This window comes from Seriola dumerili, unplaced genomic scaffold (genome assembly GCF_002260705.1).
Source record: "Seriola dumerili isolate Sdu_G_001 unplaced genomic scaffold, Sdu_1.0 BDQW01000230.1, whole genome shotgun sequence".
Lineage (NCBI taxonomy): Eukaryota > Metazoa > Chordata > Actinopteri > Carangiformes > Carangidae > Seriola > Seriola dumerili.
In genome coordinates, this window is record NW_019174485.1 from 832351 (window position 1) to 855530 (window position 23180).

A 23180-nucleotide genomic window follows, 5' to 3' on the forward strand; every position below is an offset into this window, starting at 1 on the left:
AATAATAAACATGCCGTTAAGATTGTGGAATGGTTTGATTAGGTTTAGGCAAAAAACAACATGGGCAGGTTGAGGAAAAGATTGTGGTTTGGGTTGAAATAATACTGTACTTTCTTAAGTTCCATGTTTTGTTGTCCAATCCATCCACCCTAACCTCCTCCTAATACACCCTATTTGCTCTTTATACTGCATCACCTGCTCCTTTGCTCCCATCACTGTAGGTTGTTATGGGCTGCTAACACAGACAAACTATAGGGTCCTTTTTTACAGGAGGAGAATCTCGAAAAAGGTTTATTCAACCATAACAAAAACTCCCAGAATGCACTGAACCTCACACACTGTACAGAAACTATAGCAGCATTAGACTAGTGCTCTTTCTAATCACTGTCCTTTTGATGAAAATATTCAAACCATTTTTAGCCAGTGTATCCACTTCAAGCTCAGCAGCTTTAAAATGCCACACATAGTGTATAGATATCACCTGAACCTGTTAACCTTCAATCAATAACTATAATACTTAAGGGCTCGGTTCACCTATAAGGTGCCAATACTATCGAACATATCAGTGAAAATGCATTCTCTAAAAGTCATATAACTGAATGGTGAATGGCTTAGGTGACCTTTTGAGAAAATGCCAGAGGAACCTTCAAGCAAAAATCCCACATTCCTGGAACAGCAGGCCTGACGTTATGGATGGGGCTTTGCAAAATCTGTGGCAGTGAAAGGTGGACCAATCTGGTTTTCAATGAGGGCAGTTAGCTGACCAGAAGCCACTCTCTCTAACTTTCATATGCACCGAAGAAAAGATTGACTGTGAAAAGCAGCAAGATAGATATAAAGAAGAAGGCAGAGTGAGAGAGAACTGAGTGTACTATATTCTCTAATATAAGACATGAGGTTTCTCTCAAATGTATGGAGGTTTCCTACATACCACAGTGAATGTGGAATTACTGGGTAAAAATACAATCATGTCAAAATGTCACAAATATGCGAGTCTTCTGTTAAACAGGCTAGAGAGTATGTAGCAGTCATGTAATTAAAAGGATTAGTGGCAGTGTGAATAGGGTTAAACACATTAAAGAGGGGGACTGAATGATAGATTCACTGTGCTCCACTGAATGTTAATGTATAGATGGAAATAATGTACAGTATTATGTACAATATTTCAATAATAGAAAGGACTGGACTTTCATTCTAATCTCTAAACTGACAAATGTGCTAGTTTGATTAAAAGTGACAGCATTTTTCTGTGGGTAAAAAAGAAGAAGCTGTCAAAAATTTACATCTGTGACAGTGCACATGAAAAAATAATCTCATGACCAAAAGCATATGCAGCAAAATTTGAGTGCAAAGAAATTGATGTGTCAACTCTGATAAATCATTTCATGATTTCAAAACCCCTCAAGGAGAGCTTAAAACGAGGTTACATGGACAATTTATGCTATTTTTAAATGTGCAGGACGAGTTTCATGTACCCTTGAAATACACTGTGGTCAGGTGATAATAAGCAAGGAATGGTAGCTACAGATTTCACCCCACTCTTCGTCTTCTACATGCCTTTGGTATCCTTTACCTCTGTGGCACCAAAACCCAACCTATTAACCGTGTGATTAAATGCTTTAGCGTGCATTTCTCCATATAATCTCAGCTCATCAGTGTTAACCTGCTTGCTTGTCAAGGCTGATCAGCTCTGGTCTGCATGTTTGATGCAGAGTCACGGCGAAGAAGGCCAAGAGTTCATGCCTGCAGGCACCGACACCAATCACTTGTGAGCACTGGGCACCTGCTTGTCATGCTCCCATGATAAGAGTCTTTTCCTTCAGTGCTGTGGAAACCAGGCGCCCTTCTGGGTGCAGAGAAAGAGAAAGTCAGAGGGAGAGCGGTCTGTGCCAGCTCAAACTGAATAGCTCAATATTCCATCTGAGCTGCGCTTCATGAAGAAATCAATAAAGATGCAACATATTTAAGCATATACACTGTTTGATGCTGTAAAGTTCCAAGTGATGTCTCTCATTCAATACCACAATCTGATAGACTCGTACACAAAACCTTTGAATGATCTAAATTAAAATGTGTCCAATGATCTTATCCGTATTGTAAGATTGTTTATTTTTTCATCTTTGTGGTCTCTTCTACTCTACCCTCCTCCAAACTCTCACACCGAGACAAAAGAGAGGCTTCTTTTCTTAGAGGGGAAATGGCAGCAATTAAAAAGGCAAGTGGCTTTAACAAATTCCGTATCTCTGAGCGCTGCTTGGGTAGTAATTAAGTCCTCCAGAGTGTTGCAGCCATTAGAGCTCCGAGCAACCAAATGAGGACACACCCAGCCCAGTGTGACCAGATTAAAAGAAGAGAAATCAGCCCCTCGCTGCTCCCAAATGGCCACCATCGCTTCTGGCAGTCCATCCGTCTACAATGTACGACTTGAATCACCTTCCAATCAGTATGAAAGTGACATAAACTTCCCAGTTGGCTGCTTAACAATGCTCATATAACTGTGTTTACACCAATGACATTCACAAAAAAAATACTGTCTCCAAGCTTTTCCGGAAATGTGTGTACTTGTCTTTTGGGTATACTTTGTGAGATGACAAATTGGCTGTAAGAATATGACAACAATAACTTACTTTTAGGCACTGTCACTTTCTTGGCAACATCTAGCTGCAGAACAGATGTGAGATCTGTATCTCTAATACACAAAAAAAATCACCCAAAATTGCCCATTCACCCTCCCATGAACAGCGGCTGTGCAATAGCAAACAGGCGCTTCTGCAAAAGCAATATTCTATATTTAAAGAGTTTGGAGGGTGGTGTCTTTATTTATTTATTTATTGCCTCTTGTGTTGAAAAATACAAGATGAATGAGAAATGGATTAAACAGTGTGTATATGTCTCCTAGTCAGCTGCAAACAGCCAGCTGCTAGCTTACCACCCTACAGTCGTGAGCTAGCATTACTTTCAAGGCCAAGAGTTAGTATATTATTAACTAACCACATTAGTTTGTGGGGATGCTGGTTATTTAAAAAAACATGTTCACTACTGGCACATTTATTATATAGGCTAGTATTTCCCCACTGTGTGCAAACCTGACCTGGATGCTGTCAGAGTTTATGCTAACATTTGTAGCTCTGTCCTGCTCCTTGATTTGGGGATGTCTTTACATTACCTGAGATAGCGTCACGTCTGGCAAACACACAGTTAGGCCTCATCCTAAAAGCCTTTTTTCTTGTAATGTTCAAAATTAAGACATGTGGTTTGACATCACCAAAACAGTATGTATGCTAAGCAGCCGAACAGCATCTTTGATATCATGTAAGCAGTCAGCAATAAACCCTTAGGATTAAAAATGTGATCCTCACTTGTTCCGCTCTTGGTTACAGTATAAATCACACACCTTATGATTATAGGCTTGAACATATCAGACAAGCACAGTCTACAGTATCAGTGGGATTGAGTCCAGTTCTTTCAATTTGTGCCATAGCTACTTCCAGACATCCTGAAGAAATATGACGCAAAGCTACTTGGGGGGAAGCAAGGAAAACCCTTTCATTATCCTGGTGTCTGGTGGTGTGGGAGAAATCAATAAAAGTGTCCATGCTGGATTCATCTGTATTCTACTGTGTGAACCTAATACCCACACATGGGGAAAGGAAGATGAGTGGGTGGTTTGAGGGGAAGAGGTGAGGGAGTTTCAGAGACAGGGAGGTACGCTGGAGGAGAAAAGGAAGTTAGAAACAGAGAGGTCAAAGAGTTATTTATACACAAAGTTTTTGGTGCACTCACACAGGTTGAAGTAACTTAGGTTAGGAAGTTGCGGGTGATTTAGATGCAGGTTAGATATAGTGGCTACAGAAATATCACTTGTGATCCACGCTGAACCGTAGAGGAAAACAAAGCTCTAGTTATTAGACTTGTTCCAGAGTCTAAGAGATATAAATGGAGGCAAAAGTGTCTGTGATTTTTCTGAGAAACAAATCAAAGAGGAACATAAGACTGCCGGGGATGCACTAGACAAAATAGCAGACATTTCAACTGTGGAAGTCATGCTAACGAGGCACTTGTTCAAAAAACCCACACCCACACACGTACGTTCATACAGACATACAGACATACAGACACACACACACACACACACACACACACACACAATCTAACAACCACATCACCTGTCACTGGGAGCCTCATTAAGCTGACAGGCATTGGCCTCTCAGGGCAGGCCAAGACGTCAGAGTCCTCTCCTTCCTGTCATGACATGATGGATCTCTCCACCACTGGCTGCCAAGCTGCCACTCAAGTCCACCTTCCTGTGGGCGTCCATCAGGAAACACTCGCTGAGCATTCTGTTGATCAGCTGTTTTGTATATATCCACCATCGCCATCCACGTCCAGATCTGACTGCATGTCGAAGGGACAGTCAAGATTGGCTACTAGCAAGTTCGTCCCTGTCTCTTGCTGTCAACGTATGACTGGACATATTTACATTGTACCAATGGCTTACTTTATTCTGTACTGTATACTAGCATAGCCTGGCTTCAGATGTGAGGCACCACCCACACCTTCAGTTTGTTCAGTGGTTGATATGATAGGACAGAGTACGAGGGTTAAGAGGGGGGCTTTATCTTCCCACACTCCAACAAGCTACTAGAAAGTGGTTAAAACCAGAAACATGTGGACGATTGGATGGACATTATGACATCTTTAGGATGGAAAGAATAACTTTTAACCGAGTTGCAACAGGACAAATTTATTAAAATCTGGAAAGGATGGATAAGGTACATAACACCTGTACGTCCATCATTTGTGTAATGTCAATTTTTTCAAAATGGCTTCTTTTTTGTAGTTATTTGGATTGGTTTGGTTTCTCTGTTTTGCATTTTATATATCATTTATTTATTATGTTTTGTATTTTATTTCATAATTTCTTTTGCTGAATGACTGATTTCATTTACTTCCTTGGTTGCCTGTGTATTATCTATTTTAACTCATTAGATTAATTACTTTTGGTTACAATTGAGACGCACAGAAGGCTTGGATGGAAAAGACAAGTAAGCATCACACTGAATGGATCATAATGTAAACAAAAAAAAAAAAAAAAGAGAAAAAAAAGAAAAACAGCGACGAGCGTGGATGAGCTGAGCTGCAGTGGCAGCAAAAGAAGCTGAAATATTACCACGATATGAAGTTGTGTTGGTATAAACAAATATTTATTTATAAAAATGTTGATTTGTGTGACTTAAAAAGGTTTGTTGGGGTGACTGTAACTCTTCCCAGCTTACCATTTTCTATTCACAGCTCCTGTTAAAAGCATAGGTTTTCTTTTAACAAGGCTGAGATGTATTTAGTCTTTAATGTAATACTGTCTTGTCAGCGCGAGTGTTAAAATAACTCTTAAATCATTGAGGAGTGAAAGTTTTAGTGTAGCTGAGAGAAACTGTCAACAGTTCCTCACAAATGACAGCTCTGACTTAGATGAATTCCCACAAGAGTTTTGGTATCTTAAAGTCTTCGAGGAGAACCAATAAACTGTCAGCGCCACTGATGATCGAGCCTGACTGGACAGCTGTCAGCAAGCGTGTGATAGCGAGCGCTGCATACATTTATTCTGCAGTGTTGCTGGATTGTGGGAGGCGGATTGGTCAGTGGTCATGACACTGATAATATGAATCCATGTATGGACAAAAATCTCTTGTTAAATCAATTCCAATCACAAGGTGAGGCAAATAGAGAATCAGAGGAGCTAAATAAACATTTTATTCATTTCAACAGCTTTTTCTGAGACTAATCAGAAAGAATATCACCTCTTAGTTGGTAAATTGAGGTTTTGTGACGAGTGTTACATTACGGTGCTGATCACTCCAGTGTGTGTGGGATGGCAGGTCCATCACACACATTCACAAACTCTAATGCGCCACTATGAACAGGTCATGCTTTGTTATTTGTCAAGAGTGAGTCTTTGACTCTTACATAAAGTTTCATTAAATTGACTGACTTCTCTCGTAAGGATGAATTAAATTTTTGCAGTAGGTGCTGTCTGAGGAGAGAGCTACACAGCTCAAATCCTCAAAAAATAACATAAAATACTGGAAACATACTGTTTCATTCACACTGTGGCTCAGTAGAAGAACTCATACTGCATTTCTATGAAGTGAACAAAAATTACAGAAAAGGCAATTGAGTAAATGGAGGAACTAAAATGTAACTTTGAAGTGTTACATTTCAAGCCACTGCAGGATTGATAAAACAATAAAAGTTCATTGTGCATTGGAATCGCTTGGTTTTTGCACAAAGTCACTTATGTCTTCTTAAAAAGCTATTTCAATAAAAATGAAAGCTGCTGTAATCACTACTATTATATTAACAATGAATGAAATGAGTGAGTAATGTGAAAGGTGTCACTCATAGTGACAAACAATTACTCTCACCTGACTCTGCAGTTCTCCTCAGCTTCATTGAGCTATTTAGCCTCTTTTAACTCCGATAAACCCACTGTAAACTACCTGCTCAGCAACTAGCTATAATGAGCAAAGTGGAGCATTTAGCTGCTACAGAGCAAAGCAGACCAAAGTAAAGTTATTAGGACAGTGAATATCTGACTTTCAATTGCTAGGCGGTAAGACATACAACTCCAAATGAATACTAATGCTGCTCTTGGTCTACTGGATATGTGAATTACTAGCTGCTTGCTAACGCTTTAGCGATATCAACTTTATAAGGTGATAATATGTTTTACAGCTGGTTGCACTGTCCAAGTGGCAAAAAACTCTCTAACGCATAATGTGTTTAACACAACTGTTTTGTACATTGTAGATGTAACTAAATGAAGTAAACCCAGCAAATTATTTCATATGATTGATTGATTGATGAAATGTCGCTGTAGAGTGACAATGTATTCCTGTAAATCTTAATCTTTTACTAAAATACTAACAAAGCTCAGAAGCTGAACACACAAAAGCCCCAGGTTAGATGTTATTATCCAACATCAGTGGACTACCTAGAGACATATGTGGCATAAAGTTGTATGAATTATCTAATCTTTTTCTTCAAACACTTCCCCTGAAGTGCATCCAGACATCTCACAAAGTGGAGGTACAGAGGCCTTGTCAGCTTTGGTGATAACAATCTCAGACACCTGACACCTCCACTGCCAGATCCCTCTGTCCAGCATCCCTGTGTGTCCCTTCCCCTGTTTGTATCATCAAAGAGCAGCTGGTGGCAGGCGGTGCCCCTTTGAAATGTGTGTCTGTCCGGCTGAGCCATTTGACAGCAGACAGCAACGAGAACACATGGTGGCCTGGCCAGCTTGTACCAATTTAATGCTGGCTGCTCTCATATGCAAGTCCCAGTGGTGACCCAGTGACCCGGGCGCTACAGAGCAGGGGGCTGTTAATAGCTTGGTAGACATAAGTAATGAGGTTATCAATTATAGGGAGACTTGCTCTCATTTGTCCCTGTTATGATGTCATGTTTTCAACAGGGCTTCCTGGGACGGGGAGCTAGGTGAGAATTTATAATTGTCATTTCATTAAAGGATCCAGAAGCCAGTGTTATGTAGTAATATGGGTTGTTTTTTTTTGTGAGCAGATGTTTCCACTGAAGAGAAGGTTTACTGGATTTGCACATTAGATTACCCAGAAAAGACTGGACAAGTGATGATGGCCCATTATCCTTACACTGATAAGAACTGTATCAGAACCACGCAGCGGATCATGAAGTTTGTACATTTCGTTTGCACTCCGGTCTCAGCCTCAGGCACACAAACAGTACATACGTAACGGTTTGCGTTTCTGCATATACTTGGGTGAGCTGCTAGTAACGTTGTGACCAAAGTCACTCAGTATTCCTCTCAGCAGCTGGCCAGACAATGAGAGTGTGAGGGTCCCAGGAGGTGAGCAGACAGAAAAACAGCCCAGGCAGGGATCTTATTCTCACTCCACATCCGAAGCCTCGGAGGCCATGTATTATTCACGTAGGAAGACAAGGGATACGCCTCAGCATGAGGGATGGCAAGAAGAAAGAGAGGAAAGATGAAGGGAGAGACGGTAGCAAGCAGGGATGTGAGGATGACAGGACTTGAGGGACAGGAACATGTGAAGGAGATAATCTGATACAAAGACACGGACATTAAGTAACAAGACCAAAAGTGAGATTAAGATAGCATGGTAGCATAACAAACTGTGCCGTTGAGAGCCGCGTGTCTGTAGCAAACACTTGAACGTTTGATTTCACTGATTAGCGCACCTTCAGTCAGAGGGGAGGAACTAATCAGTGAAACCACCTGCTGTTGTGTTTGGCTCGAGCAAAATCCTGCGCAAACTTCACTTCAATGGCACAGGGCTGGAGACCACAGAGCATGACAGTAAATGCTCTGTTGATTGTAGAAGCTTTTAATCTCAGACTTTCATGAAGAAACTCACATACAATATGTGAAATGCATATCTCCTTTACTTTGTATTCCTATATTATATACAAGGTTGACAGTTCACTTTTAAAGCAGCTGAAATCAATATTTTTGATATTAACAGTAACTCTTGGCAGTGAACCCACAGGGAAGTATCACTTTGCAGTTCCCATCAGCTCTAAGGAGCTTTAAAGAAACTTTGTTTTTGGTTTTCTAGCCCGCAACTTTAATGTCTTGGTTCACTCTCATTGCACTCGTCAACCTCAATTCTTGCAGCAGCAGATGGCTTTTTTCACTGAAAAAGCTCTAAAAATCCACTGTACATTACTTGCCCAGCACCAGATGGCTGACAAAATTAGCAACTAGCTAACTTTAGCAGCACTGGAGACCAAAAACAGAGCTAAAAGAGAGGGAGAATTTAATTCATCAGATTTAAGACTCCACATAAATGATAATGTTGCTCTATATTTGCTGGATGTGTACATAAGCAACTGTTAGCTAACAAGCCAGCTATATGAACTCAGAAAGTTGTGTCGTTGTTGTGCTTGTTTGTTTTTGCACAAAGTCGAAAAAATAAATAATCAATCATGTTATTGCAAGTTTAAGATGGTGCCTTTTAGCTTTTCTATGTCCATAGTAAGACATTATAGAAATATTCATTGACTTTCTTTCTGTGAGTTAGATGAGAAGATCAATACCTCTCTGTATGCTATATGAAGGTAGAGCCAAGAAATGGTTGGCTTAGCCAGCAAACAGCCAGAAAAAAACTTAGCCATCCCCTCAAAATTTAACCGATGAACGCTTATCTCTGTTTGATCTGCACACAGAAATACAAGTTGTGCTTTTACAGGGTGGTGTGTGCCAGAACTATTTAATGGCCAGGCCAGTGACTTTTTGGACTTTCCGCTTGTTGCTGCAGCTTCACAGCGATGACAAGACTCCTATTCTAAGCTTAGCTTAGCTGACTACCTTCATATTTCACATACAAACATGTGAGTGACACTGATCACTGCATACAATTCTCTACAAGAAAATGGATAAGCATATGTCCCAAAATGTCATCAAATCTCTTCCATCATTAAACTGGTAACTGTGACATGGTGGAGTTACAGATCCTGGAGCTTTGGCAAAAGTTCTTATTTCTTTGTTGGTGAATTTGAGCAGTTTCTTCCTGCTACAACCTTCTTTGTGACTTGTGTTTTCCCACACTTTCAGTTTCTCTCATTCACACATTCTTTCATCATTATGTCATCATCATGTCTCGTGAATCATCTTCCTGCCAAATGGTTGTTGGATGCTTCTCTTTATTCTTTAAGTATCAGGATTTTTCTTCCAGACCTACTCTTATGCAACCCACCACCTCCCACTCACCACCCCGACATTCAGATTGTTCCAGAAGATTCAACTGAGAGGTTCTACTACTCACTCAACTCCACCACCCCAGGTGCTCATGGGAGATCCCGTCCTGGGCCAATATTTCATGAAGATGCTTCATGTTGATTCAGTCTAATTGCCCAAGCTTGTTTGTTTTGTTACTGTCTCAATAAATCATGCTATACATATCTAACTGATCTCTCCTTACTGAATTTCTGTTGACAGGGATTTTTTCATTGTTTTCCAGCTACTGTGGTAAACAACTATAGAGGCTTTAGCTCTATTCCCACTGGAAGACAGTGCCTCCTTTTTTTGCTCTGTGTTTATAGAGCTTTCCAGCAGATTTTCGGTGAATTTCAGCACAGCGGGGCATTATTTAAAATGCAACATAGCGGCGTGTAGATACTACCAATCTCTCTCGGCTTTGATTGTTCACACTAAATATATTAATGTCTCCAAATTAATGTGCTAATGATTTTTTGATGGTAAAAGCTGCACACAGCCCATTTAAATTCTGACAGTGTTTCATCCATGTATCTTCTTTCTTGCACCAAAGACCGCCCACACTAGTTTCCCCATTCCCACTGTGTCATCTCTTCATCCTCAGGCTAACCAACAGTGGAGGTCAGTGAGGATTTCACTGTGTGTGTGTCACACACACACACACACACACAACCTCACTCAATGTCTCTAACTGCCTCTCCACTCTCTGCCACACAACCACATCTACACAGCTCTGCTAATTGTATGCACCTCACACCTATCAAATAAAATTAGCACACAAAACCCTCTTATGCTATCACTTGGCTGACTATTCACCCACTTAATTAATCCAATTAATCAGGAAAGGTATATCCACCTAATCAAAACATGTGTGTAGTATCTGGCAGCATCATCAGTATCCTGCCACCACTGCTCAGCAAAGTGTGAAGGGTGAGACGAAGAGACAATGAAACTTTAATTCTGGTTTTCCTCCTCGTTTCATTGTCCTCAATCATCTTGAAACATGACATTTCCAAAGCCTGACACCACAGCTATAGATTATATAACATGTTACGATCAGACGATGCTGACAGATGCACAAATAACTTGAGTCCAGAAACCACGTCTTGTTTGTTTGTTTAATGTGTGGTGTAGCTGTGCCTTGAAGATAACCACTACAAACCTCATTAGAATAGTGTTTTCATATCCACTGTCTGTGTAGAACATAGATAACCGAGGCAGAGCACATATTTCACAGGACATTTTTGGGAATCCATGTGAGATATGCAGCACAGTTGAATATATAATTTGCTCATAAATTAAGCAAAAGCTTCATTTGAAAACCACACATTCCACACAAACTGTTAATGCGCCCATCACCGTGCTGTGCTGGAATGAAGGCAGGCCGATACCTGGTCTGGAAGGGCAGCTTTAATGACTGGTTGGGCATTAATCGATACTGTTAGCGCTGCAAGCTGATGTTAATTATTTAACATTCAAAGCTCATTCCGCTGATGTACTAAAGAAAGGTCTCTGTTTATGGACTCTGGTCGAGGTTTGCTCCAGGGTGTCAGCCGCCATGCCTGTCTCTTTTGTCCCCCTCCACAATGTGACTTTGCTCAAGGACTTCTGCAACTCCAGTATGATGAACTTCTTCCCCATATACACAGCAGACATCTCTCTGTGCCCCTCTCTCTGCCCCCTCTGTCTCACTTCTCCTCCCCTTTCGTCAGGCTCCGTTGACCATACAGATGACAGTATAGACTATGGCACCAGTGTATCGGAACCTAGAGCTGAGGAGAGCGATGAGGGAAGGGAGAGGAGATATGAGACAAAACGAGATGGATAGAGAGAAGGAGAGGAAGAGAGTCAGTCCTTCCTAGAGCCTGTCAGCTTTTTTATTACTGTGATGTCTGCGCTTTTATCACCGTGCCCGCCAACAAAAATCTCTTAAAGCCAACGGGGTGGCAGCTACAGAGACCTTGCTGAATGGTGAGCGGGCCTGAACGCTCATTTGATCAGCGAGGCACTTGAGCATTGCCAACGAGTTAGTGAGACCTCACAAGGGTCAGAGAGGGCTGCAGGGAGGATGGTTCACCTTGTTGACCCTGTTCAGGATGGAAGGAAGGGGGAATGGACAGCCAGTGGCAGTGGTCAGTGTCACACACGTGTTCAAGGAGAGATTTGTGGACAGGCAGAGGATTAGAAGACAGTGTTCGTACCTGGCTCACCTTAAACTGCACTGCTGGGAAGAAGGCACCGAGGCTCATGCAGAGAAGTAGATGAGTTTCAGAAGTCAATGCCAATATGTCTGGCTAAAAATGGAGTGAAGAAAGAAAGAAAAAAGATGTATAGAAATCTCTAACTTAAAAAAAAAATTAAGTTTGACCTTCAATCTACATAGTTTAACATAATAGATTAAAAGTGTCAGAGAGAACTGTATGTCTTCAAGAAGCACCATGATGTGAATTCAAATTTTGCCTTATTTACATACATATAATCAAAGATATGCATTCCCTGCTGGCCCAGCCGGCAAGGCCAGGGACCTCTGTTGCATACATCCCCTTTCTCTCTGTCTCCTCATTTCCTGTCATCGCTCTAATAAATGCATAAAATGCTCCAAAAAAATAGAGATGTTTGATTTAGATACCTGAAACTGGACTTGTCTCATCTCACTGAAGAGCTGATACATCTTCCCAAACAATAGAGTGTGAAGCAAATTGATTATTGATTGTAATATTGATTTAGAGGAGCTGCTGTAACATTACTAAGTGCCGAGGCATTCATTCATGCATCCTTGCAAAATAGACGGTGCTTAAAGGTGGTTGACGCAATGATTACTTGCACTATCAGTCGCCAACTGGACAATACATTAGGCTTTTGACTCGAGGGGCAGAAACAGGCTGCAAACACACCAATGACACACATACACATATTACATTTTAAAGATACCATGTGGAGTATGGAGCAACGTTTTTAGGTTCCCCTTCATTTTCATGCATGTACATAGTTTCACACTATTGCACTGATTTACAGGTGGCAGTAATGTGCCAAGAGAAGCAGCAATGTGTAGGAACGCAATTGTAAAATTTTGTCATAATTGCTGTGTGAATTCTTGAGTTATGGCTAAAAAGTGTTTTGTGAGGTCGCATTGACCTTTGACCAACAAAGTCTAATCAGTTCGTCCGTGAGTCCAAGTGAACGTTTGTGCCAAATTTGAAGGGATTCCCTTGAGGAGTTCTGGAGATATTGTGTTCACATGGACAAAGTCATGTTTTGTGAGGTCACTGTGACCTTGACCTTTGACCAGCAAAATCTAAATCAGTGCATCCTTGAGTCCTAGTGAAAGTTTGTGCCAAATTTGAAGAAGTTCCGTCAAGGATATGATATGAGATATTGTGCCTATGAGAGCGGGAGGGACGGGCGGACGGACAACCCGGCTCTGTCTTTCTATCTTTCTGACTATTACAGCTTTAAGTTAACGTATTTAAGGGAATGTATTTGTACCATCCACTCTGTCGGCAGAGCAGGTTTATTTAAAACACAGCTAATATAATGCCTTCTTTCATTGTGGGCTGTCTGACTGTCTTTTGATTCCCTCCAAGGTCAGCTCTGTCAGGACTGTTTGCAGCTGATCAGCACCACAGATTTGCGTTGCACAGATTTACTTCTGTGAGTGAATAAATTGATCATGGTGATTTAATTGTAATAAACTGATTTCGAAAAGGCTGGGATGACTAAGCCCTAAGAGTAATATTCGTATTCTGAGTCACTGTGTGTTTAAAAGAATTAAAAGTCTGATGTGAGACTTTGAATGCCTTCTGTGCTCTCTCTGATTACATTAGTGGGGATGTAGCCACCTCAGCTTTCATCACATCTGGCATACAGTAAGTAAGCATTAGGTTTCATAAAAGGGTGACATGACACACCTCTTGTACTGATAGAAACTGGCACTTAAGAGTCTGCCTGCGTCGTTTCTACACACACACACACACACACACACACACACTTCAGCTACCACAAAAAGCAGCCAGTAGATACTATTACACATCATCCTCACCGCTGCCCATCTTGTCATCATCCCCAATGAATATTTAATTCCTCTCCCCCTCACTGGCCTTTTCATCAAACGTCTGGTATTAATGTGCCACAGACGGTGTGCTGCGCCCCTCTCCATCTCCTCCCTCTTCTGCTCTACAGTGACTTGTGTCCTGGCCAATACATTATGACCGATAGGGGTGACTCAGGCTGGGCAGCATGCCACTGGAGTTTTGGGTGACATGAATGGACAGGGGTTATGCTAGGTGACAACATTAATACAAATGCAGCAGCTGCAGGACCAGTCATTATTCTGTAAGGCTTTTGGATATGACAAACTAAATAAATTCACTTACAACAAACCTCAAATTTAAAAGATTTTGTGTGATAAGGATTCCTTTTATTGTAGGTCTGCTAACTCATGAGACAACTAGTTCTACATCTTTTCTGGTTTAAACAGCTTCCACTCATCCACATTTTACAGGGGGAGCTTCTAATAAGCCTTCAATGATCCTGAAGTGTCCCTGGAATACAATTTGGGAGCTACTTAAAGGCTGTGGAAGGCACACAGGTAATGTCAGTAATGACAGTAAGCTATACATATCGTGAAACAGCTGTTCACATATAATCACACTAGTATATCGGCAAATTCTATGATAATGATCAAAAGAAAAAAAAAACCATCCCAACAGTTATAGAAGAATATAAATAAGGTGAAGAGAAATGGAAAACTATGATGAATGTCCACAATAGGCTGACATGTATCATGAACTTCAGCGACAAGGTTATTTGATCAAACTGGTGACCCAGGTGTGCTGCTGTTGCTTTCATTCCCCAGGTTGCTTCAGACAATGCAGAGCTGAGCGGCTCATACTAATTGGCTGCATCTCATCAAGACAAAATGTCAGCAGATGAGCCCAGCGCAGTCTCAGCTACCGTCAAAAGGCTGTGTATTTAGGGGCAAGCTCTTAGCTCTTATTTTTCACAGGAGTGGACAGAGTATAAGGAGTCTCACCTGCGCTGTGCAGGACAGCACCGTCTCAAATGTGTCCACCAGTTCAATTTTTTTTTTTTTTTTTTTTTTTTTTTTTTTAAACTAGAAAGAACAGACAAAAATGAGAATGGAAAAAATATCCCTTGCCAACAACATTCAAGCAAGTAAATCACTTTGACTTTATCATTATTGTGAATGCCATGTCATATACCATTTTACCAAATACCACACACACACTAACATGCACACAACCATTGCACCTCTCTAAAAGAATAAAGCCTAGCATTTAGCAAGCTAAACACCAAGACACTTTCCTCAGAGGCTGGTGTAGGCTACAGAGCCAGAACAAAAATGTCAGGAAATAATGGACTTACCAGGTAGCCAGAAACAAAACCCCAACTGGAACCTCTTGTTGCTCTCTGTCTGGATGTGTAAGTCAGCCATTACTTGCTACAATATTAGCCACAAAAATTTGAAAAGCAAACGGTGTGACAGCGATGTGTTTCTGTGTGACAATCGGTCAAAAATAGACCTTTTTCACAGCAGTCACGTTGACATGTCATAGCAGGAAAGGCAGGTGTAATTACCAGCATTAACAAAGTCGTATTCCATTAAAGTGTCCCAGTAAGTCATGCTAGCAGGGTAACATGCACATTACCAGGGCTGAGGAAGAGTCACACCTGAGTTGAATGGACTGAAACCCTCGTTAATGTAATTAGTTCCACCTGTGCTTCCACTGGTATGACAGGTCAAAATGTCTGGTGTGAAAACTTTAGGAGACACGCAACAAAGCTCTAACTGTTGATCTGTTACCAGTGTCTATTACAAACACTAACGTCTGGGTTGCTGTGGTCTGCTGTTAATGTGTTTTGTCTACTGCTGACTGACGATGGAAGCTAGTCCCCCCCCCAACCCCTGTTCAGTCACATAAGTTGTTTTTGTCCATAAACTCTGGTGTTCATCCGATACTGTCTGTTCACTACTGACCAAAAAAAAAAGTGGTAGAACATTTTTTGAGAGGCTTTTTCTGCCTCTGCTGGAGTTGGGCCAACTGTTGTTCATTAATATCTGACACATTTTACATTATCCAGCAGACAGCACAGAGAGGCAGTGAGGCAAAGCTGTCAAGACAGAGCACAGAGGGATTTAGACACATTAGAACAAAAGGGATTTAAGCTGAAAATGGTCCTTTACAGACAGCTCTGCTCTTAGAGCGTTTAACCCTTCTTAGACAAGCCTTGTCCATGCTGTTGTGCTGCTTGGATGAAGAGAAAGAATAATGAGATCAGTCTGATACTTACTGGTTTTCTGGGGGGTACTCCACATTTTTTTGATCCTTAACTAAAATAGTACAATATAACTTTTGTTCTTTAAGATTTAAAATGATGAAATCTGCAATTCTTGCCATTCTTAATGAAAATATTAATGTCTAGCATTACACTGCCCCCTAGAGGCAAAACCATAAAACAATTGAGTTAATTTTCTTCCAGTCAAACTTTATTCATTATCTCAAAAAAAAAAAAAAAAAAATTAAACAGATTCTTGCCAAATGACAAATGACAATTTCACCCCACCTCCCTCTCCCACCCCAACCAAACTAATCAACGCCTCCTAAATGTGGACTAATTGGAATATCTTTCAACTCAGTAAATAGCCAGTGGCCTTTTCATCTTTCAGTGAAAGTCAGCCACAACTCAGAGCAGATGAATTGAATACAGAAAAAAAAAAAAAAATAGGGGTCCATAGTTTTCACAGTGCATTAAACAGCTGGGCAGTAAGACAATGTGCTTTCAAAATTACAACTCTCATCTTTTTAAGTTTAACTCAAGGTTGTGACAGACCCCTTGTACATATTCTCACTCAAACTCACCTCTGTGGATAGGAGTCTTATTAAATTTTACGTTGCTCTTCAAAATAACTTGTTACACACTTCATGGGACAGATTTTTGTTCCAAAAAAATCCCCAAAAAAACACACTTTCAAAAAACATTCACATCTGATTAGACATATGTTAATAAATTAATTAACTATTCGTTATCCCCTAGAACTCCCTACCCCCCTTCCTGCCCTGCCCCTCCAAAAGAAAAAAAAAGAAAAAGAAAAAAAGTCTCTTCACACAGTATTCAAACCCAAATTTGCAGCATCTTATCCACCATCACTTTCCTGAGCTAACAGAGACATCGAGTCAATCTTGCATCACGCTTAACAGCTTATAAAGTACCATCAGGAGTGGATGGAGTCCATTACAGTAACTCATGAGTGTTTTACACTTAAGTGACAACGGTATGAAGCAGTTATTAGCTGTCAACATCTTTGGCTGCCTTTCAATCATAGTAAGCAGTTACAGAATCCCCTGTTTGCGATGGCATTATGGTGGTCAATGCAGTTTAAGATCAAACTTATGGGTTCAAATAAGTGACAAAAAGATTTTGAGCTTGTGAAATAATGTTTAAAAACATTCAGAGCTTATAGTTGTTTATCAGCCTTTGGAGACCTGTTAAAAGGTTTGTGGATATTTTGAAGCGTTTTGTAGTTCAGAGTGTCTAAATAAAACCTGTGTACAAATTATGTTTTCTACTCCGAATCTGTGTTTTGATGTTCACAAAATGAAGTAATGTGTGAAAACTTTACTTTTTTTTTGTTCTTCTAAACAATAAATCTTTTAGCACAAATATCATTTGGAAATTCTTAACTTCAATTTCTCATGTTTTTTTCCACCAGGATTACAAGGCTGCTATGCAAACACAAGCTTAAAAACATTTCTGACGATTGTTTCTCAAGCTGAAAGTCTTTTTGACCCTTATGTGAGCCCTTACACATCAATTTAAACCATAAATCTTTAAAAGTTAATACTGGTAGTTCTGATTAGATTTCATCAAACTCCAGTTACAGCTTCTGATGAAAATCACTTTTGCGTATTGTCTGAATTGACCCCGACGCTGGTAGGCGAGACACATGGTTATCCACAGTGCCTGATAGTCCTAAAATAATGTGAGGATAGATAGCAAAAGCATTCAAGTGCTTTCAAAACACAAAAGATTTTAGCTCTCCTAGATAAATTACAAAGGTATAAAAATGGCTCATACTCTATCACAAATATTGACAATATTTTTTTTAGACAATGAGTGTTCTGGGAAAAAAAAAAAAAAATCAACAAAAACAACCTGTAAAATGTCAGCTATCAGTCCAGTGAATCTGAATGGCTGATGAGGTGGTGGGTAATGCGCGTCGAGTGGTTCATGTTGGGCTTCACTTGGGGGCAAATCACATCTCAGCTAACTAAACAGTTTACTAGCACCCATCGTTAGCTGCCGCGGCTGCAGGAAGAGTTAAACCCAGCGCTGGCTGTGGACTGTGGGTGTTAGTGTGCCGTTTAGCATACAAAGGTGTGGTCTGAGGTGAGCCGTGGTTGTGTACTCATGTGCGCCTGGCTTTCTGTCTCTTGGCCTGACGTTTGGCTTCATCCAGGGCGGCACTGTCCCCGCTGGCTTGGGCCATGCTCCTCACTCCCTGGATACGGTTCACGACCTGTAACAGCAGGGGGATCACCTGCAAAAACAGGTCAGCAAAAGGTATTAAACAAAGGCTTTTTGGATTAACAGTTTCTCACTTGAGACAATAATGTGATTAACTTGAATGAATGAATAAATGAAACAAGAACTGATTATAAAACATGAAAACTAAGTAGAAGTAGGACATTCTTCTTGATGTCATTCCAGATTTTAGGATTTGCCATGATAAGGCCAAAGTCCAGTGAGGTTTAAACCAACTAAATCGAAATTCAACAGTGGAGCAAGAAAAGCTCTTTGAACATATTGTCTTGAGGATGTGAAGCTGCTTATTTACCTTCTCATGGTTGTACGCTGCTAACAGGAGCAGCAGAGTGAGGGGCAGAGCTATGTAGGAGCCTTGGGCAACATCCTGATCAGGCACTTTACGCTGGGGGAAAACACACACACACACACACACACACACACACACACACCCACACACACACACACACACACACACACACACACACACACACACACACACAACAACCACTGAGATGAGACAAGTTCCAAGAGGAACACCAATCGAATCTGTTTCGTGAAAAAAGAAAGCAGTTCTCTTAAAGCTCATGATTTCCTTTGTTGTATCCTTTGCAGTGAGAGAGAACATACATCTATAAACGCAGATCTATTTTAAAAGAAAGCTATCTGTAGTCTTAACAGTGGGGTCTGAAGGTTGAAGTGTGACGTGCTTGTGGTTAGACGGTGGAGTGTAAGGGAGACCTGGGGGAGTGAAGGTCGTACTGGAGGCGGACAGCTAGAGTACAGCATCAGACACATAGGTCTGGAGGAACAGAGTGAAGACTAGACTCGTGTATGATTCTTTTAAGACAGACGAGTCTAGGGAGGCCAATCAATGGAGAGCTATAATGTATACGCAGCATTGATACAATATTATTTCTTTGCCATAGTTTTAGCTGACAATATAATTTAGACATATTAAGTGTCATCTCTACTCTATAACATAAAGACCACCTCTGGTGTACTCATAAGTAAGTAAGTATGATTTGTTGATTAGTGGAGGGACTTGGAGAAGTTGGAACTATTCTACGCGCTCTTTCTTAATGAAGGGAGCTATTTGTAAGTTTTGCTATTTGATGGCTCGGCATTTTGTCCGTAGCACACCGCTCTATGTCACTGATCAAAATACGCTGGGATTGTACATACTTATCAGTAACGCTTGACATGACAGAAAGTGGTTGTGCCAGCTTCAGATGAAACTTCATCTCTATCTTTCTACTCTGGGTGTGTTCCGCAAGCGGCAGTTGGAAGGTGCGCTGCGTGCCAAGGGAGGGTGAAAAGCAATCCCCTCTGTCTACAATGTGTTGATCAGTTGTGACCTGGCTTTGGGATTGTGAGTGTGCATCTCAACACGAGACTGTGTTGTTAATCGTCTAGCTAGATCCTGGTAACTGTCTCGTGCAGCCTCCTTGCTCCACTGTGAAATCACATAGAGGTCAGGGCGTGCGAGATTGTGTAGATTCGAACACGCTTCTCTGTAGTACGCGGGAACGAGAGATTTGCTGCGATTGAGATAGGTCTAGCATATTGTTACTTTGGATTCTTGTTTTCGTGAATTGCACTCAACAGATATGGCTGCACGCGTCTGGTGAGGCCATAAGATGTTTGCCGGGGCGTCATAACGGTCTAATCCGGACTGAGAGACTTATGATCCAAACCTATTTTGATACGTGTGTCTAGACAGCGATGATGTTGATATCCCTTCAATGTCACTATACTGCCACACCTGAGAATTAACACAACCAATCAGCTTACTGTACAGGGATTACCAATCTTGACACAACCTCTTGAAGAAAATACACAACTCTGGATAAAAGCTTTGTACAGAGTACACGGTGTGTGATATAACAGAGAATTTAAGTGAATTAAGCATTTTCGCAGTCTTATGGCCAGACGAGATTAGGGCAGGGCTGCACTTTTCAGGCAAGCTAAAATTCATATGAACGAGAGGTTTTAAACTTGCAAATGGGATTATCGACTGCTTTTGTTCTGCGTATAGAAAGGGACCCATGGTGACTAGGCTGCTGATAAGCTCATAATCACAGGGTTCCACAGTCATCTCGTCAAACAATTTCAATTACAAACAGTATTTCCATGCCTTCGGATCTAGTTCATTACTGTGTTATGCAGTGCAAGCATAAAGGAAAATGACTATGACAGTGCAAATATGTTAATGCAAAGGTAAATGTTCAATTACTTAAAATCTTGGAAAACAGCAATGCTCGAAAAACAAACTGCCAACCACAACGTGTAAGTAGTCCTGTTGACTGCGAGCTTATTGATCGAAACAACCAAGTGGTTACACATCAAAATGAACTATGACCCGCGGCTTTAAAGCCAACATGGAGGAGACTTCCTTAAAGTGAAAAATCTTACACTTCTATCGAAGATCACATTGCTGTGATCATAGCTCTTGAACAGCTACTAAATGGACTCTTTATCATGGCAATTAAATACTACTGTTAAAATAAAGTTAAAGAATAATTCCCAAGTGTTTGTTTTTCTGTACAACATGTAATCTGACAACAAATAATTATTGAATTAATCCGCCGCATACGGCCATCGATGTTACGGGTCTGTTACAAGTTAAAATGGGACAGTAGAAGGTGTTGTGTGTGGCTGTGTGATGCGTGTGTGGTTCACGGTGCATTGAGAACTGAGAAACGCGTGACAAGGAATGTATGATGAAACGGCGCGTGGAGCCCGAGTTCTCAAGGGTGTTAGAGAACCTTTTCTCGGGTACGCACGCGTCATCTATTCAGGGGTCATAATTTAGGTATTTGTGCAAATAACTTTATACTCGGATAGGATCGGGTCGGTGGTCGAAGAACTGCTGCCTGCGCGCTGAGGTTAGTTATTGGGAGCAGCCTCATCGTCTCCGATCAGACAGCCCGCAGGACTGTACGATTGTTGCGGCGATCCAACGCCGCGTGAATGCGGGCGGCAGACTATACTGGGTGGTAGTTTAGGAGTGAGACCTTAGTATTTTAGCAAAGAGGTTAGAGCTACATAAAGTTAATATACACCGTTGGCTCACTAAACCCTAAGATGCTTGAACAAGTTTTCTGGTTTGATATCAGTGAGGCCTCCCCGCCAACAGGCGCAAATGAGCCGTGTGTTTATTTCGAACTCTGTATTTTTGAAGAGTATTTAGAGTGAGCATAACTCAAAAACAGAACACACGCTAGAGTCAGGTAAGTAAGGCCTCAAGCAGCTGTACTAGCTATCCACATCTCTCTCGAATCTACCTGGCCCGGCCCCTCCAAACTGGGGAACAGCCTGTGTCTAACCTTTACATTTTAGCTCTGAGTAAAATATGGTCGGGTTCCCATAGTGTCCATCAAATATAAGGGCTGTACGAATCTTCTGGAGTTGTGAGAATGGAAGCACTTACAAATGCTAGGGAGAACAACAGCATTAGGGGGGCAGAGCCGCCCACCCTCGGATGTAGACTGTTTACGCTCTTCGCCGTGCGTCCTGTTACCTATGAAACCCTGATGCAACTACCTCGGACGGCCCTGCGGAGCATGATCAGTTCGCATATGTTAAAGGGTCATATTGGACAGGGTGGTGGGTTACTTCATTTTATTCTATGGGAATTCATTTCCCACAAAACTCCGTGTCTGAACTTATATCTTTCCCTGATTTGGATCGATAGCTTTCACGGCCCTGTGCCACCAAACGGGGCATTACTCTAAAATACAAAACAGAAAAAAACACATTTTGAAAGCAGGATGTTGTTCTTAGATTTCTATCCATTGGCCTCGGCCTTGACGAATGTGTGTCTGGTTTTGGAGACACCATGGCTCGGGATTAACAAGTTGTATTTGCATGCTGTTGGTCCAAGGATCGTTCTTTGCACCATACCTATTTGATGGTAACTAAGCAAAGTTTACACACGTGGGAAAACCTTTGATTTCATGATACGCACTCCGGAGTGGGTTTATTCTTTGCAACTCAGTTTGGTTAAGGTATTAGGCTACTACTTGTTGGACTCTTCCATACCCTGAGCTTACATAAGTACAGAGAGAGGACACGGTTTGCGTTATAAAAGAGCGGTGTGTCTATTGAAACATGTATTTATATCCGAAACGCATGGCCGCTATCAACAGATCGCTTCGTATTCCTGATGGCTGGAATTCAGCCCGTATTTTAGCTCTGCTTGCAGTTTTTTAGGATTTCGCTATGGTATATACAAGTTCTTTTGTTTGGCACGAAAACTCGTGGTGGAGCTGCAGATACATGCGGGACATGTCCTCCACAATGCGACATTTCTTCTGTTGAGTTTGCGTCTTTACTCTATCCTTAGTAGGGATGCGTCTTGTTGCTCTGTGGGTAGATGCATGAAGAGATCCGCAGGGCCCCTTTAATGATCATCTATGTGGTCCGTGTCATCGTGCTGCTCAAAATGTCAGGCTGTGAAAAGTACACAACGCCTATAGCTCGAGGGCGCCTCTTTTTATACACACCACAGATCACCACTACATGCATTCCTCTCTTTTGGATGAAGCAGCGTTGTTTACATCTATCTCTGTTAATGTTCAACAGCACTTTCATCAAGTCCTTAAAATAATGTATTACATAGGCTCAGAGACCAAATAATCAATTTCATATGAAGGGATTCAAGTTATGCTTGGCTCGATGTATCAGTTTTTATGTGCGTTGCGTGGCCAAAAGTGCAACGGCTTGACTCAAGGTTTTTTGTTACCAAGACGGGTTTTTTACGCATCCTTACGCAGCAGACCCTGCAGTCTGAAGCGGCCTACCTCATGCAAGTGACTGCTGTCCTCCTGCTGTTCCGAGATCTGCACTCTTCCCTGAC

The 23180-nt window shown here is 41.3% G+C and overlaps 1 protein-coding gene across 1 annotated transcript in view; it reads right to left on the reverse strand.

Moving 5' to 3' along the window:
* Window positions 1–16307: 16307 nt before the first annotated feature.
* LOC111229199 (nodal modulator 1-like) overlaps window positions 16308–23180 on the reverse strand; it is a 21754-nt gene continuing 14881 nt past the window's right edge. The window contains exons 30-31 of the mRNA XM_022755420.1: window positions 18633–18725; window positions 16308–18335 (exon numbers count right to left, since the gene is read on the reverse strand). Of these exons, the coding sequence (XP_022611141.1) occupies window positions 18204–18335; window positions 18633–18725 (225 nt within the window). The 3' untranslated portion in view covers window positions 16308–18203. The remainder of the gene's footprint in view (window positions 18336–18632; window positions 18726–23180) is intronic.